Source organism: Amblyomma mixtum, chromosome 1 (assembly GCF_055824585.1).
Source record: "Amblyomma mixtum isolate Tamu chromosome 1, ASM5582458v1, whole genome shotgun sequence".
NCBI classification, from domain to species: domain Eukaryota; kingdom Metazoa; phylum Arthropoda; class Arachnida; order Ixodida; family Ixodidae; genus Amblyomma; species Amblyomma mixtum.
Window position 1 is genome coordinate 195,414,105 of NC_143012.1, and position 16,408 is coordinate 195,430,512.

The following is a 16,408-nucleotide window of genomic DNA, read 5'->3' on the forward strand; positions in this document are numbered from 1 at the left end:
CTAGAAATAATAATAAAATAACGCAAACGGAACTTACCAATTCCTTTAATGATTATTTCATATCTGTGTTTAAAAACTGGACATGTTCTGTTACCAATGGATATCTTAATGCACTGACACCAGTATATATTTTTCCCCTGCAACGAATGACGATGGGGCAGGAGTATTCTGCAGCCTCAATAATAGCCATACTACCCGCTTTGAGAACGTTCAGATAAGACCCATGAAGCCTGTCATTCTTATTATTGCTCCTGTTTTGTCTTTTATCTTCAACCTAGTGATTGAAAAAGCCGTATTTTCAGTTAGGAAGCAAGTTGCCAAAGTAGTACCCATTTATAAGAAAAGAGGCATGAACAACATCGAATACTACATGCCATATCCATTCCTCCGGCGTTCGGAAAGGGTTTGAAAAAATTGGCAGTGGTTAAGCTCTGGTTAACGTGGAGGACTGCGAAAGCAACGACGAGAGACAGAGAGGCGATGGAGAGAGCGTGGCAGCAGTGGCGGCCCCGGCACGCTAGCTATGCGCCGCTACTGCGCATGCGCAACTGGCGAGGGGGCGGCGGCACCTCTGAGTCACCCGCGCAGCGTCGGCGGCGGCGCGCCAACTGTGCGCCGTGTGGCATCACTGCTCCTCGCGCATGCCCAGTATGGCCTTTCGTCAGCTCCGCGAAGTGGCTCGGCGACTCGCGTAGTGTTGCTTTCGCAACAAAAGTCAGTGCTTATCCGGCTCATCAAATTCGCTGATAAACACAGCCTTTTATTTCAGTGCAGTGTGGTTTCCGCACGCACCGATCTGCCGAACTTGCTCTCCAGGATCAAAAAGAATGTAATTTAGAAGCAATAGAAACGAAGACCTTGAGCTATCTTTATTCATCGACTTGAAGAAAACCTTCGATGGTCTATGACATGCTAAGTTGTTCTAAAAGTGAAGGTTTACGGGTATGTAGGACACGTACTAAATCTGTTAAAGTCTTACTTGAACAACCGCCACCAATGCGTTTACATCTGCGGGAACCACTCTGTAACTAAGCCAATAAAATCAGGAGTGCCGCCCGGAAGTGTCTTAGGGCCGTTTATTTTCAATATCTACTTTGACGATATAACTGCGCCTTTTCAATTCACTCCACAAATCATGTGCAATATGACGTCAATAGAGGCACTAAGAAAATTTAAAATGTTTGGAATTTTTACAAGCACATTACCATAGGATGAACACGTTAATAACATCGCAACAAAAATTGCCTCTGTTATTTGAGCATTAACCCACCTCACATTTACCATGCTCATCCCTGGAAAATATTAATTTATTATTGATTAATTATTAATTACCGTATCCCCGCAAACCTCATCTGCCCGCATAACAGTATGCCGCCCTCTGCTACTCTTGCCTTCTCTTGGAATCCACTCCGTTGCCCTTAAGGACCAGCGGTGATCTTCCCTTCGCAGTAGATGCGCTGTCCAAGCCATTTCTTCCTCTTCATTTTGACTAGGATCTCATTAATCCGCGTTTGTTGTCTCACCCAGTCCACCCGATTTCAATCTCTTAACGTTACACTTATCATTTTTCTTTCCATGGCTCGCGGCGCTCTACTAAACTTAAACTGAATCCTCTACGTTTCTGCCCCATAAGTCAGTACCGGTAGGATACAGCTGTTGTATGCTTTTCTCTTATGGGATACTGGTAGACTGCCATTCATGATCTGAGAGAACCTGTCATATCTTCCCACCCCACTTGTTATCTTCTAGTTATTTCCCTCTCAGGATGCGGGTAAGCGATGACTACCTTCCCTTAGTAGACATATTTCCTTACTACTTGCAGCACCTCGCTACCAACTACGAACTGCGGTTCCATTGCTAGACTTTTATGGTTTTCTGCATATGAATTACTAGACCAACCGTTCTGATCTGCCTGCCTAGCACATTGACCATGCTTTGCAGTTCATGCGCTGAGTGAACAAGGCAATGTCATCAGCGAATCACATATTACTTGGGTATTCTCCATTAACTCTTATGCCCAACTGTTCCAAATTCAGGCCTCGAAATACCTCCTCTAAACAGGCGGTGAATAGCAATGGCGAGATCGCGTATCCAAGCCTGACACCCCTCCTTATTGGAATTTTATGGCCGGCTTTATAGAGGACTATGGTAGCTCTGCAGTCGTTATAGATATCTTCCAATATTTTCACATAACACTCCTCTACACCCAGATTCCGCTATGCCTGCATGAAAGCTGAGGTTTCCTCTGAGTCAAATGCCTTCTCATAATCAATAAATGCTGTATATGGGGGCTGGTTATATTCTGCGCATTTCTCGATGCACTGATTAACAGTCTGAATATGATCTATCGTCGAGTACCCTTTATGAAAGCCTCCTGATAATTTTCTGGATTAAGTCTGAGGTTGGCCGGCTCTATTAGCGATTACCTTAGTAAATACCTTGTAGGCGACGAACCATAAGCTGAGCGGACTCTAAATTTTCGAGTTCTTGACGTCTCCTTTCTTCCTGATAATTTTCTTGATTGAAATCTGAGGTTGGCCGGCTCTATTAGCGATTACCTGAGTAAATACCTTGTAGGCGACGCACCATAAGCTGAGCGCACTCTAAATTTTCGAGTTCTTGACGTCTCCTTTCTTATAAGTTAGGATAATGTTAGTGGTCTTCCAATCTTCTGGTACGCTCGAGGTCATAGGCCAAGCATATGCAGGGTGGCTAGTTTTTCTAGCACAATCTCCCCTGCGTCCTTCAAGAGATATGGTGTTACCTGATCCTCGTCAACTGTTTTCCCCCTTTAAACTGCTCCTAACTCTTTCTTTACTTTATCTTTCGCCTCTGGTGGGATGTCCCATTGCTGTGCGCTGCCGCCTCTGTCATTAGTCTTCTGATTTCATTCGCAACTGTATACAGTTGTGTAGAACTCTCCGGCTGTTTGAACTATCTTATCCATATTGCTTATGTAATTGCCCTCTTTGTCTCTTAACGCATACATGTAATTTTTACCTATGCCTAGTTGTCTCTTCACCACTTTTATGCTGCCTCCGTCCTTCAGAGCATGCTCGACTCTCCATGTTAAACTTCCTATGTTGGCTACCTTGCGCTTATTTATTAACTTTGATAGCTCTGCTAGTTCTCTTGTGTCTGTAGAGTTAGACGCCCTCATGCTTTGGCGTTTCTTAATCAGATCTTTCGTCTCCTGAGATAGCTTGCCGGTATCCTGTCGTTCCATTCTACCGCCTACTTCTACGGCGCACTTCATAACGATACCTGTGAGATTATCGTTCATTGTTTCAAAATTGCAGTCTTCTCCCTCATCTACAGCGGAATATCTGTTCTGCAGCGAAGTCTTGAATTCCTCTACTTTCGCTCTTAACGCTACGTCGTTAATTTGCTTCCACTTCTCTAGTTTCCTCCGTTCCCTCTTAGACTATGAGCTTATACGAGACCTTGCCATTCTGCGGTCGCTGCAATGTACCTTTGCCAGGACCTCCACATTTTCTAGGATGCCAGGGTGAGCGCATAGTAATAAGTTTATTTAATTTTTAGTCTCCTCATTGGGGCTCTTCCACGTCCCCTGCCTGTTTTTCGATTGCAGGACAAGGTATTGATGATTCGTGAATTATTTCTATCGGTGAACTCTGCTAATACCTCTCCGCTGTCACTCCCAGAACCTATGCCATAGTCACCTACCGTCTGGTCTCCAGCCTGCTTCTTGCCTACCTTCACATTGAAGTCCTCCATCAGTACACTGGGCTGTGATTTTACTTTGTTTATTCCACATTTTCGATTCGACATTTTCGTAGAAGCTTTCAACGATCTGGTTACCGTGGCTTGATGTAGGCGCGTAGGCCTGTACCCAGGGTGTCGAACCGGAATTTTTTCGGGTTCGGTTCTGGTTCGGGTTCACACCTTTCGGGTTCAGTTCTGGGTTCAGCTCCAATACCGTTCCGGTTCGAACCGCTTCGAACAGTGCTGAACCGGTTCAAACGGGTTCCAACGGGTTCACGACAAAAAAAAATTTTGATCGTAGATGGCTTTTAATCAACCTTGTTATGCGGGTTAACTTTTTCTGGCCCATCGATATATAGAATAAAAATGCAAAAAAAAATTAATGTGAGATGTTCTCACTTCACCAGCTTTACCAACGATGAAAGATCCCGAAGTCGTAGCATGGTACAAGGCCAGCCGACAACACGAAAAGGAAACGAGAAGGGTCCGGCGTGCGGGTGAGACACCCGAAGAACGGCTCGCTAAACGACAACGACAAGAAGCGGAGAAGCGACGGCACCGAGCCGCGAACGAATTGGTGCTAGTACATTACACCAAGCGTCAATTAGGCTTCTTCCCAGGCACCGGACTTCATTCAATTTTGTTGTCGCATATACTTGTCCCATTTTCGCACTTTAGAGCGCAGACAGCTTCGAATGGGCAAACCTACGCTCTAGACTATCTCATTTTGTCTGAAAAAAAAAAGTCTGCTGCGTGTGCAAAGAAGGGTGGCTGAACCGAGTCCCGAACCGGTTCGGAACGGTTCCTTCGAATTGTTCCGGTTCGGATTCAGCTCCAAGATGGCGAAAAAAATATGGGATTGGTTCGGTTCCGGGCGAAAATTAGGGTTCGGTTCCGGTTTCGGGTTCAGCTTCGGTTCCGGTTCGACACCCTGCCTGTACCACTTTCAGCGTGTACCTTTTATTAAGCCCAATTACGACAGCTTCCACCCTCTCTTTAATACTCTTACACTCCTCTATGTTGTCAACTATATGCTCATGGATGAGGAATCCCACAATTTTTCTCGTCTGTCCGCTGATACACGATAGCGCAGTACGCGCCCACCCTGTAGTTCTGTATACGCCTGATCTGTCCTCCTAACCTCACTAACCCCGCTGACGCCCCATCTAAGGCCTACTAGTTCCTCAAACACTATTGCTAAGCTAGCCGCACGGGATAAAGTTCTTGCGCTAAACGTTGCCGGGTTCAGTTTCCAATGGAGACCTCTGTAGATCTTAGCACACTCGCTGCGTCACAGGTCTGACTGCCGCCTTCGTCAGTTGCTCCGCAGCAGCAGTGGTCTGAGGGCCTAGCGTTAATCCCTGCATCTTCTAGGCGGTGGTGGTCATGCACTACACCAGGATGGCCAAATCCTGTATTGGCAAAGGGTTGCATTGTTGTTTCTCGTCACCAAGATCAAGCCGCACCTCATGTCTGGGTATGCAGTTGCACCACGCGGAATTTTTGTTTAGTCCGGTGCCGATTTGCGCGGCACCAGGATTTGAACCTCGGCCGCTGCTCTGCTCCCACCAAGTTACCAACCACTTGTTGAGAGTAAAGAGTGTATGTATGTCAGTCGTGACCCACGTGACAACAAATAAACAGGAGCGAAAAGAAAGCAATTTTGGCATTAAACGTTTTTTCAAGCAAAGCGACATCATGAGATAAAGCACGAGCACACTACATCCCACGTGAAACGTTTAGCGCATTATTCCATGCCCAGACGCCGTTGTCACTTAGCCACTGAACTTTAAGAAGCTGAAAGTGACAACCATTTTCCAGCTGTGGTGGGTACAGCTAAGTAGAATGTAATAACCGGCCAAAAAAGTTCCGCGATGCGAGTCCTCGGAAAGAAGATTGCTCTTCCGCGCCCTTCCAATCCATTCGCATGGTAAAGTTACCAGCTTATGGAGCATGCTCGTTATCACACAACTTCAGATATTTGAGGTGATTTGTTTTCCTGACTGTTTCAAAAATAATTTTTCCTCACACCTGCATCCCATAAACAATTTCGCCCGATATTGCCCTACTAAGATGCCAAATTTTGAATCAACATGTGCTCTTTTGAATGTTCTTTTTCCATTTCTCAGCAGCTTTTTGTGCCCGTAAATTTCTTCCTTAATACGCGGCTCTCCTCTCATTTCACGGAACTGCTTCGATATTAGCCGGTAATAAACTTTCCGGAGTTTAATAGAGCTAGTAGAAATTTATGTTAAAGATGAATTTACCTCGCTGTTTTTTCCAATTTTGATAAAGGCAGTCACCCTATCATCGATTGCGATATCGTTTAGGGTATAAAAGCAAATTTTAAACGGTCATGGTAGACAGAAATATCTACCTCGACAAATAGCCAGCCCAGCAACAAAGCACGGAGTAGGCAGACGGTAGAGACGCTGTCCCAGTTCTTCTGACATGCTGCGTGCTTCGTCGCTACGATGCTGTTTTGCGAAGAATCATGTACGAACTACCTGAACATTCCTTTCCACTAATACAAAATCTCAAACAGAGAGTACTTTGCCACTTTTGTGGGGGTTAATTAGTGTATTGACAAGCACGACTTCTAGAAGAGACGCATAGGCTGCGAGGAATGCCATAGTGGAAAGCTGCAGATTAATTTTTACTGAGTGGTTTTTTTTCAAACAGCACTTAAATTGCACAACACACAGCCGTTTTTTGCACTTCCCATCTGTATAGCAGTGCGATAGAGATCGAGCCCGCGCCTTTGGTGTGAGCAGCGAAAGGTTAAAGCCATTAAGTCTCGGTGGTGTACTTTCCTAGTTTGTGTTTTCTCGAGTGGGGTCACAAGCAGGCAGCCTTTAGAAGAAAGTGTTGCGCTCTCGATTATCGGCTGTTTGTCATAATGTAACCAGTAATGAAAAGTGAGGACACTTCCTCGCGAGAAACATCGCATGAGAAGCTTTCTTCGCCTTTCGTATTGCTTGCTCGCTTAATTTGGGGAAAACCGAAGTCTGTGAAATTTCATTTTTTATTATTATAGACACATGCACTTTTGAGAAGGGAATGTGCAGCGAATGGAATACCTCTGACTGCACAACGCAAGGTTGCTTCAAAGTGTACAAGGTGGCTGACATGGACTACGGCCCCTCCTGGGATCGAACAACGGAAACAGGTGAGCTGCACAAAACCCGCGTTTATTTTGAGGCCTGTACGTACATCTCTCTTATAAAGAACTCGTGGTTTATGTTATTTTGGTACGGATAACACCTTCACAAGCGTTTGTGACATGCAGCGCTATTTATAGTGGTATAGTATCTTCATTGAACGTCTCATAGTAAATCAAGTGTTAGTTAGTCCTCGTAAGGCTTTCCTTTATTTTGTTGTGCCGGACATCAATTAGAGCCCAGCCTTTAGCGGTCTACTTGAACTGAAATTTTTCATTGTGTAACCCGAATTATAAGAGCATTATTCACTAGTTCGTTTCCATCCTAGGCGAACCCAACTCCATAAACCGGCAACTGAGTTTGGCATGCAGTGTTATAACTCTCATTAAAATTGTGGCAGCAAATAACTAGTTCAACCACAATCTTCGTAAATTATTGGATCTTCTGGAAATATTGGTCTTATCGCAAATTCTTCAAGAAAGAGGATGTATATATGAAATGTTCGTTAGAAAGCATAGCTCCTCCTATGGTGTTGCTTTAATTACTAGACAAAGCAACCATATCCAGTTCAGGTAATTTTATGGTGCTCTTTATCTCGCTCTTTTTTTTTGACGCTGCTATAATTAGTAACCGGTGTTATAATTAGTATACAAGTCTAAGATCTTTCCGATAAAGCACTGTTTCAGTGCGATTTCACCATAGCCCACATCTAACGGGAGGCGTAATGTGGATCAAACCAGAATTCATTAACCAGAGCGAAGTACCTCGGAACTTCATACTTTCATATTATGTGCCGTCATATTATGAACTTCATATTATGTGCCGTCTTAATGATGACGTGCACTAATGCACATTTGTATTCATTACCAAAACAGTGCCCTCCGTACCAACATCCTGAAGCATACTCAACGCGTACACACTCTAGTACAGCAAAAAAAAAGGCTTCACCTTGTGGTTGTTAGATGGAGACGCCCGACTATGGACGCACCATACGCACAAGAGCAACGAGACAAGCGTGTATTCCTAGAGCCGCAAAAATGTGTCTTACACAGCACAAGCAATACACTAGTTCCGGCCTCGCAAAAAGAACGTGCACTTATATTATGACGAGAGCAAGGCCTTGAAGCAAAGAAAAAAATGGCGACAACTCCTCCCCTTGTGATGCGGAATAACAGAACTAGCTGGTGGTCGTTGTGCTTTACAATTCTAGTCGATGCTTGAATGCTGCTGCTTCGCTCGTAAATTAGAGGTTAAAAGTCTGGCTTCCCTTTAAATTCTCAACCGCGACGCGCTGCATGCGGGTGCCAACTGCCGACGTGCTGTTGGAGTTGAGACTGGTGCAGTTGTGGTGTCTTGACCGGCACACTGCACCGACTCCGACACTGCATCGATCTGGACACCTTGAGTATACCGTCAGATGGCACCCGCATGCCGCGCGTCATATTTGGGAACTTAGAGTGGAGGTCACATATCTTTGGCTCCGTCTGTACATCCCTGGAGCAGTAGCGGTATAATTGAGGCCTTGTTAGGCTTCATAGTTGTATCTGTCCTTCATTTATGTGCGCCATTATTGGGTTTCTTTAGAGCGAGTGTGAAACGAGTGCACGAGTTTGCTGTGAAGAGCTTTTGCCGACAGTGTCCCGATAGCATTCGCTCTATGTTCGACTCGCCGCATTTTTGGTGCTTTGTTAACTCCTTGCTTTGTTACCGGCAGGCAATCGCTGTATGTTTAGCGCCGCCTACCACTCATGCGGATATGTCTAAACAGATTCTTTTTTATTGAAGCAAACTGCTGCGCGAGTTCATTTGGCGTGTTTAAAAAAACTTAAGGCACAACATACCCAGGAGAGCCAATACAGGCAAGCACGTTCACAGGGGCTACTCCCAACTGCAGTAGTTTTGTAGTCAACTGTCAGTGGCGCCTGCTGACATCCGTCTGCTCCTTCGCCCTGTCCTTATTTTGCGCCTAGATTTTGTCAGCTTGCTTTTCCTCTGGCTTTGCCTGAAAAGGAAGACGGTTATCGCTGCTTGCATTATTCTGCTTCAAACATGTCCGCCTGTTTGTCCAAAACCTTAGCCAGTCGTTTAAAGACAGCCCATGAAGCAGCATCCGTCTATAATACTGAAACAAATGGCCCCATAGAACAATGTCACTTCACAAGTTGGGATATGCTGTCCATCTATAGTCTCCCTGACCAAAACTTCGGCACCCACATCACGTTTGTTACGATTTTTTGCATGTGGTCTATTCTCTCTTGTCTTCATCACGTTTGTGACACTGCGTAGTGTTTGCTACATTTTTTTTTTCAATACTGCCGTCCACTAACAACTGCCTACTGTACGATTTTCTTTGCGCGTGTCCACTCCGCTCCCTCCTCCTATCTTCGCGCAAAAGGCACCTTCCTTTCTGGCTCCTCCCTCCGCATCAGAGCTCTCTCAAGAATAACTTGGGCCTCAGAGAGCCCACTGATGTAAGAGTTCACAAGTCAACGCCGGAGCCAGATAGGCTGTTGGCAAGCAATGTCATGCTTCAACGGACCATGCAACCTTTTTCCGTCGTGGCTATTACGTTTTTCAATGGAAGTCATTGGCAGTCCGTTCTTTCTAAGAAAAATTTCTCAGCCACTGATATAGCGCCTACACTGTGCTCAAACAAATATTCCAGATGAGCTATTCTGTCCCTTCCGCCGCTCCTGCTGCTCTGCTTACCGTCGTTACTATGGCGACGCTACAGTTCACGTGACCTACTCGAAGCACTTTGATCGCCATGTTTTTTCGCTGTAACTTAGCCAGCAGCACGGCTTCTTTTTCTCTGTTGAGAAAGCGAGCTCGACCAATGTACCCCAAATTCAACACCTGTGACAACTTATCATCATCTCTTACGTTCATGTTCATCAAGAACGGCGGCTTTGTCCAAGAAATCTTAGACCCTCCTGCAATTGATCAATGTCTTGCAGTAGACAGTAGTGAAGAAAAATATATAATATCTCAGTTTTCGAATTTAACTTTTTTAGTGTACACTAAAATTGGCGCATGAGGTTGATGGGACGACAATATGAGACTTTTTAAACAGTAGCAACAAATGTTTATCATCATATTAACGGACAATTTGTTCCAATACAAAATATATTGAACTACTTCTTCCGGCGTGCGTGAAGGTGTCGGCGGTTATGTTTTTTTATTTAAAAGGAAGCAGAAGGAATACCTTTTCACAATAACCTATTGATTGCATCAATACTTCACACGCAAGCCTTTTGCGGCGATCGCTGCTTGGTCCCGGTAGAGTCCGAGCAGTTGTGAGTTAACGGTTAGCCCACGCTCCCCACTCTTGAAGCAGCTTCTAGAATTCAAGCTAAGCGCTGCTAGCTATTTCGTCACTCAAACGCCTCACGACATTTATCGCAATATATTCATTTGAAATATTCATGGTAGGATGGATTCATCCCTCCAGAAGGTCCACCGTCTTTTGTGGATTCAATCTTTCATATTCGTAGAAAAAAGAATCACGTCGTATTTCTTTTCAAATACATATTTAAATCCAAACTTTTGTGTGAATATGGAATACTACCCTTTTCGAGAGTTCCCCGATCCACTTTTTCGGTCATGGAACCTCGAACACTACCTCAAGGCGACAAACTCTACGCGCGGAGAATCAGCCCTGTGACATAACCTTCCGACCTCCTTGGCTTAACGTGGTAAGCTGAAAAAGACGTCCATATTTAATTGCACTTGAAACGGCGTAAACAAGAGAATCCCATCAATCTCGCACGATAAGAACTTTGATTCATCGAATAAAATCACTCATTTCCATTCGTGACCTATCCACACCGGGTGTCCTGTAAGAAAAAGAAGAGGGCGACTCAAATCCGCTGTTCAGTTCCTTTACTTACATCACCCTAGAAACTCAATTATTTTCACAGATACGCAGGGTTTGAGGCGGGCTCCTGTAGGTTTTAAGAACAATTTTTTTTTTAGGAAAATAAATGGCGCAGTAATTGCCTCACGTATCTCGGCGGAAACCCGAATTGGGCCGTTAGGGTAGGGAGGAAGGTAGAAGCAAAAGAGGAAAGAGAGAAAGAGCCGCCGTAGTAGAGGGCTTCAGAATAATTTCAACTACGTGGAGATCTTTAACGTGCACTGACTTCGCACAGCACCTAGGTGCCTTTGCGTTTGGCCTCGATCGGAAGGCGGCCGCTGCGGCGCGGTTCAGTAGCCGTGCGGGCTAACCGCTTTTTGTTGGGCACATTTTATATGACGTGTGAGGTTCCGTGGAGTTACTGTAGATCCTGAAAATAGAGTCTTCTGGAATGTCTGTAGTTTTTTAGACTCGCGCCAACAATGTCTTTCTCAGCAACTTGGTTGGTCATCCTGGAGTGTCTCCTGCGAAGATCGAGAAACCAAACGTCCTCTTGACCTCTATTTCTTGAAAACTTGTGAAAACGTGGAAGGCGTTGCTCTTATGTACAGTGAAACCTCTGATGTACAGTGTTCCATTCCATAAGTTGTGGCCGCATGCAACCGCTCATTCAGGAGTCCTCAAGGCATTATGCTAACCTCAAACTACGCCAATTGCTTATAAAAATACGGAGTAATAGATGCAACCGCAGAGTACGTCACGTAAATGTGACAGCAAGTTAATCAGAACTTAGAAAAGACAGAAAATTAGCGCAGTTAAATGCGGCTATGAAAGGAAACAAATCGAAAACCAACTGAAGCGAAATAATTACGCTTGTAAAACCTCCAAGCGGTAGAGGGCGATGTAGCATCAAATTATATATACAGAAATAGCAAATAGGCGTTTAAATCCGAGATATTCTGCATTTACGCGAAAAAAATTGAAAATATCGTACATTTTTGATTACTACTGTATTTTGAAGCTCCCACACGTTCACCAATGCATACCGAAACCGTGAAACTGCTTTACCTTTTCTTTTGTATTCACAGAGGAAGGGTCATGCGCCTACGCTGTGGCCGACATCGAAGTCAAAAACGAGGCAAAGATCGCCGTGCTCACTAGGGAGGCAAAAGGACCATTTTGTTTCACTGCATGGTACCACGCGCCAGGCCCGTATGCTTATAAGCCAAATTTTTATTTGATGCAAGGAAGTGTCCGTAAACGCAGATTCAAGGAAGAACTATCATGGCACACTGCGGCTGGAGAATGGCGGCGTGCACGTATATCAGAGTCTAGCCATTCAGCTTTCAAGGTGAGTGAACGTGAAAACGGTTTTATATTAATCAGCAGGTTTCATGATATTTAAGTTCAGCGAATTCTCAGCAGCATAATAAAATATGAAATGAGCGATATTTCACTAATAAGCAGAGGCTGCCTTTCACGGGCCGCTTTAAAATAATTTACAACTGCTATTTCAGAAGGCTTATTTAAAGTTTCAAATCTGTGTGTGCTATGCATGAATGTTGTTTACTGGGTCTCACGGCCATTTAAACGTACTGTTTGGAGTTGCCACAACTTCGTGGCCAGCATTCCGTATATGTTGGAGAGACCACCAGACTATGAAGGACACAGTTGTTATAATCTGATTCACTTTATACCGCCGTTAATTGCATATTTATTTGCAATGTTCTGTGTAAATAGTTGTTCATCTTGAAATACACAGATGAGCTGCATTAAGGCGCTTCATTAGCCGCTAACCGTTCAGTGTTCTCGCCTATCCAGAGAAAATTTCATACAGCTGTGCGAAGATGGCGAGGTTTTGCAGCTCACAAAGCGACAGTATGAAATGACTTGCAGGAGAGCAGCAAGGAAACAACAGCTACGATCAATGAAATGAATCGCCAAAGTGCAAAACAGAGCAGGCAAATTGGCAAACAATACCGATTATTGTAACATTTCACGAAGGACCACCGACGGCACTCCGACCAGTTGGAATGGGGTCTTCGAATCGACATTTGGAGCACTTTACGAGCACATTTTCTGTTATTTTCGTAGCAGCTGTAATTGAATGACATATCTGTACTTGGAATCGTGGTTTCCAATTGTAGGCAGAGTGCCGACGCCGAACCGTGGTCGCTCAGCGGAGCGCCACCAAAATCGGGGGATTCGACCGGAAGCCTGTGTGACGTAGGCACGTTTCCTCCAGCTCCGTGGCAGATTACGGCCTGGTAGGGCCTAAATAAAGCAGGCTAATTTCTCCGCCAGAAGCGCCCCATCAGAGCGTGCGAACTGCACCGGATTTGTGATCGGAATTCACCATAAGACCTGGCTTAACATTACGCGAAGCGGAATGGTTGACAGGAAGTTGACAGTAGCGAAAGTGCCGTAACTTCGTAAAATGTTTACGCGAAGCGCAGCGTTAAAGAAAACGTTTCTAAATCTCCCTCACGGTGTAACTATTTTGCATTTCCGAACCACTAGGCTTGGGCACAGCGAAGACTTGTTATCGGTCTCTCCTTAATCCGATTTTCTCCTTAATTTCAGCAAACCTCGACGAGTGGCTTTTTTGAGACCCTGCGGTCGACGGGGGAAGAGTTCCTGTTTGGAACAATATCCGTTATAGATGTTGAAGCCCAAATTGCCCCAATGCGCACATGGTCTTTCTTAAAAGCTTCTACCAAGATTTTATCACTACTTGTACCAACTACACCTCAACTGTGCACTGTATTGGACGCCAGCCACTTTGAAGGCTAATTTTTTTGTATCGCTGAATACCGTGCAGTAGTGTCTGAAGCGAAGTACGAGGTCTGTTAGAAAAGTATCCGACTTTATTTTTTTTTTTTTTGCGAACACCTGATGGGTATGAAACAAGCGCGCTTGCATAAGCCGACCTTGAGCCTTCGTGCGCATGCACGAATTTTTTCCCGCCTGCCGACAGTCGCTGGGACGCAGCGTTTGAGTGAGGCAATGCGCAGTGCTCTCGTCGGTTTTTTATTGCAAGGAAAATCGCGGAGCGACAGGAGCAGCGCTACTGCATCAAATTTTGCCATAAACTGGGCGACAACCAAGCGGAAACCATTCGGAATATTCAGACGGCTTTCGGGGACGATGCTATGAGCAGCACACAGATTAAGCAGTGGTACAACTGGTTTAAAGACGGCCGCACATCGGTGGAGAGCGAGCCATGCTCCGGTCGGCCATCAACATGCCGAAATGACTAGGTCATTACGGAAGTGAACGCTGTGGTGATGCGGGACCCTCGTGTGACTATCCGAGAAATTGCGGAAGAGGAGGACACCAGCAATTTTTCTGCACATTCCATTATCACCGAAGATCTGGCCATGGAGAGAGTTGCGGCGAAATTCGTGCCGAAGCTGCTGACGATGGAGGAAAAGCAGCTTCGTGTTGAAGTCTCACATGACATGCTGGATTCCGCAAACAGTGACCCCGACTTCATCAACACCATAATCACTGGTGACGAGTCTTGGGTGTCCGGTTACGACCCGGAAACCAAATCCCAGTCGTCACAGTGGAAGCATTCCACGTCCCCAAGACCAAAGATGGCCTGCCAAATGCGCAGCAACGTCAAAGTGATGCTGACTGCTTTGTTTGACTCCCGCTGTGTGGCACACCACGAGCACGCACCCCAGAGGGTCAAACAATGACCAAAGAGTGCTACAGGGATGTCCTCCATCGCCTACGTGATGCTGTGCGGCGCAAGAGACCGGAGCTGAGGTCAACAGGAAATTGGCGCATCCATCACGACAATGGTTCTGCACATTCCTCGCACTTGATTCAGACTTTTTTGAAGAAAAACCAGACACCTGTAGTTCAGCAGACTCCTTACTCTCCTGATATGGCCCCCTGCGACTTCTGGCTGTTTCCCAAAATCAAGAGGCCATTGAAAGGAGCGTGATTTCAGACAAGAGAGGATATTATGGCTGCAACGACACCTGAGCTAAACCACATTACGAAAGGGGCCTTTTCGGAATACTTCCAACAATGGCAGCACCGCTGCGAGAAGTGTGTGGAGTCCCAAGGAGACCACTTTGAAGATTATTAGGTTTCCAACGCTCCAGTTGTGCCAGTTTTTTTTTTTCGACCAAAGGTCGGATACTTTTCTAACAGACCTCGTACTTCTGCACTCTGGAGTGTCTGGGCAATCGGGAGTCCTGGAGTATCTACTTGTGTACTCCAAGAAAGAGAAAAATGTGTCTGGTCGGTGCATGCCTGGTGTAAGCGGTGTTCGTTATTATATACAAGTACATGCTGCGCCCAGGAGCATTATAGCAGGGGGGACAGTAACAGTAAACATATACCTAAAATGATCATGTCAACCTTACTGAAAGTAAACAGTAAAGCTCATTTGTTTAAAAATAAAAAAGAACCCCATCACTGAAATGACAGTTCTAGAAACAAGCTTAATAGGGTGGAAAGCTCAAGTTGGACGCCAGGAAAGACTGAAAATGTTTACCCGGTTTACATTTTTCTATGCTCTTGGGAAGCCTATTCCAATGTGAAGAAGTATGAGGAAAAAACTTCACACAAGATCGTCTCCACAAGATCGACTTATGGCCTGGTATTCTAAGATGATAGTGTCACGCCTTACCGGGATGAACAAGAGAAACGCGAGAGGAAGCGTCTTAACGAAGGCGTCTGGAGGCGAGCTTCCTTCTGCGCCCCCAAAGACACGCTGCGAAACCTGCTACTCTTATCAATACAAATAGGCAGTTCATCCGGTTTGGCTTTTCGCTATTACTCTGGGAAATTTCTTCTAGTTAGAGTTAACATCGCCAATTTCACCTATAATTTCTAATACGCAGATTGAGATCCACCAAACCCTCCCAGAACAGCCTGAGGATGGAATTGTGGCGTTCGATGACCTGACAGTACAGCCTGGGGTGTGTCCTGTTGGTGAGTGCTGGCATTATCACCCCAGTTAGCGTCAGTAGAATTAAGTCTTTGGTAATAATTTTGGCAGTGTTATGAGGTGCCCTTGACAATTAATATTTAATCTAAATGTCATTTGTTCTTCCTTTAAGACTGCCTAATTTTCGACATAATTCACTGTGCATTGCTATTATCAATAATAGTAATACGCATTACGCCGACACTGGCTCTATACTACCTGCTTCATTAGACGCTTTTCCACTGTAAGAAATTTTTCGGCCTTTCAAAAGTAATGACAACAACGACGACGTTTTATCGGCGAAAACTAAGTGGCCGTTTGTAGTTTTTATGTATCAAATGTTTTGCCCTTGGTAGTAACGGAACGAGCAGACGGACTTATGCCATCATTTTATTCAACCTCTCTTCCTCTGCTCCGCTGCCAGTCACCAACGTTCATGGCATGCTTCCTGCTTAGGAAATTGTGAACTGTCGTCAGCGAAGTCCAAGGGCGTACGCAACAAGAGGAAGAAAAATTTAGGGGATGCTTAACTTGCGCCTTTAAGGGCTTGACGCTGTAGCATTATTGGCTCCCTTGAGCGGCTTCTTTTTCCCACGCCGACTTGAATACAGTTTTCTCCTTCGCAATACCCCCCGCCGCGGTGGCTCAGTGGTTACAGCGCTCGGCTGCTGACCCCCGAAAGACGCGGGTTCGATCCCGGCCGCGGCGACCGAATTT

The 16,408-nt window shown here is 45.3% G+C and overlaps 1 protein-coding gene across 1 annotated transcript in view; it reads left to right on the forward strand.

The window, feature by feature from the left end:
• Positions 1-6,518: 6,518 nt before the first annotated feature.
• The window catches only part of LOC149370476 (MAM and LDL-receptor class A domain-containing protein 2-like), a 42,905-nt gene continuing 33,015 nt past the window's right edge, over positions 6,519-16,408 (forward strand). The window contains exons 1-3 of the mRNA XM_089583384.1: positions 6,519-6,895; positions 11,832-12,094; positions 15,606-15,696. Of these exons, the coding sequence (XP_089439510.1) occupies positions 6,787-6,895; positions 11,832-12,094; positions 15,606-15,696 (463 nt within the window). The 5' untranslated portion in view covers positions 6,519-6,786. The remainder of the gene's footprint in view (positions 6,896-11,831; positions 12,095-15,605; positions 15,697-16,408) is intronic.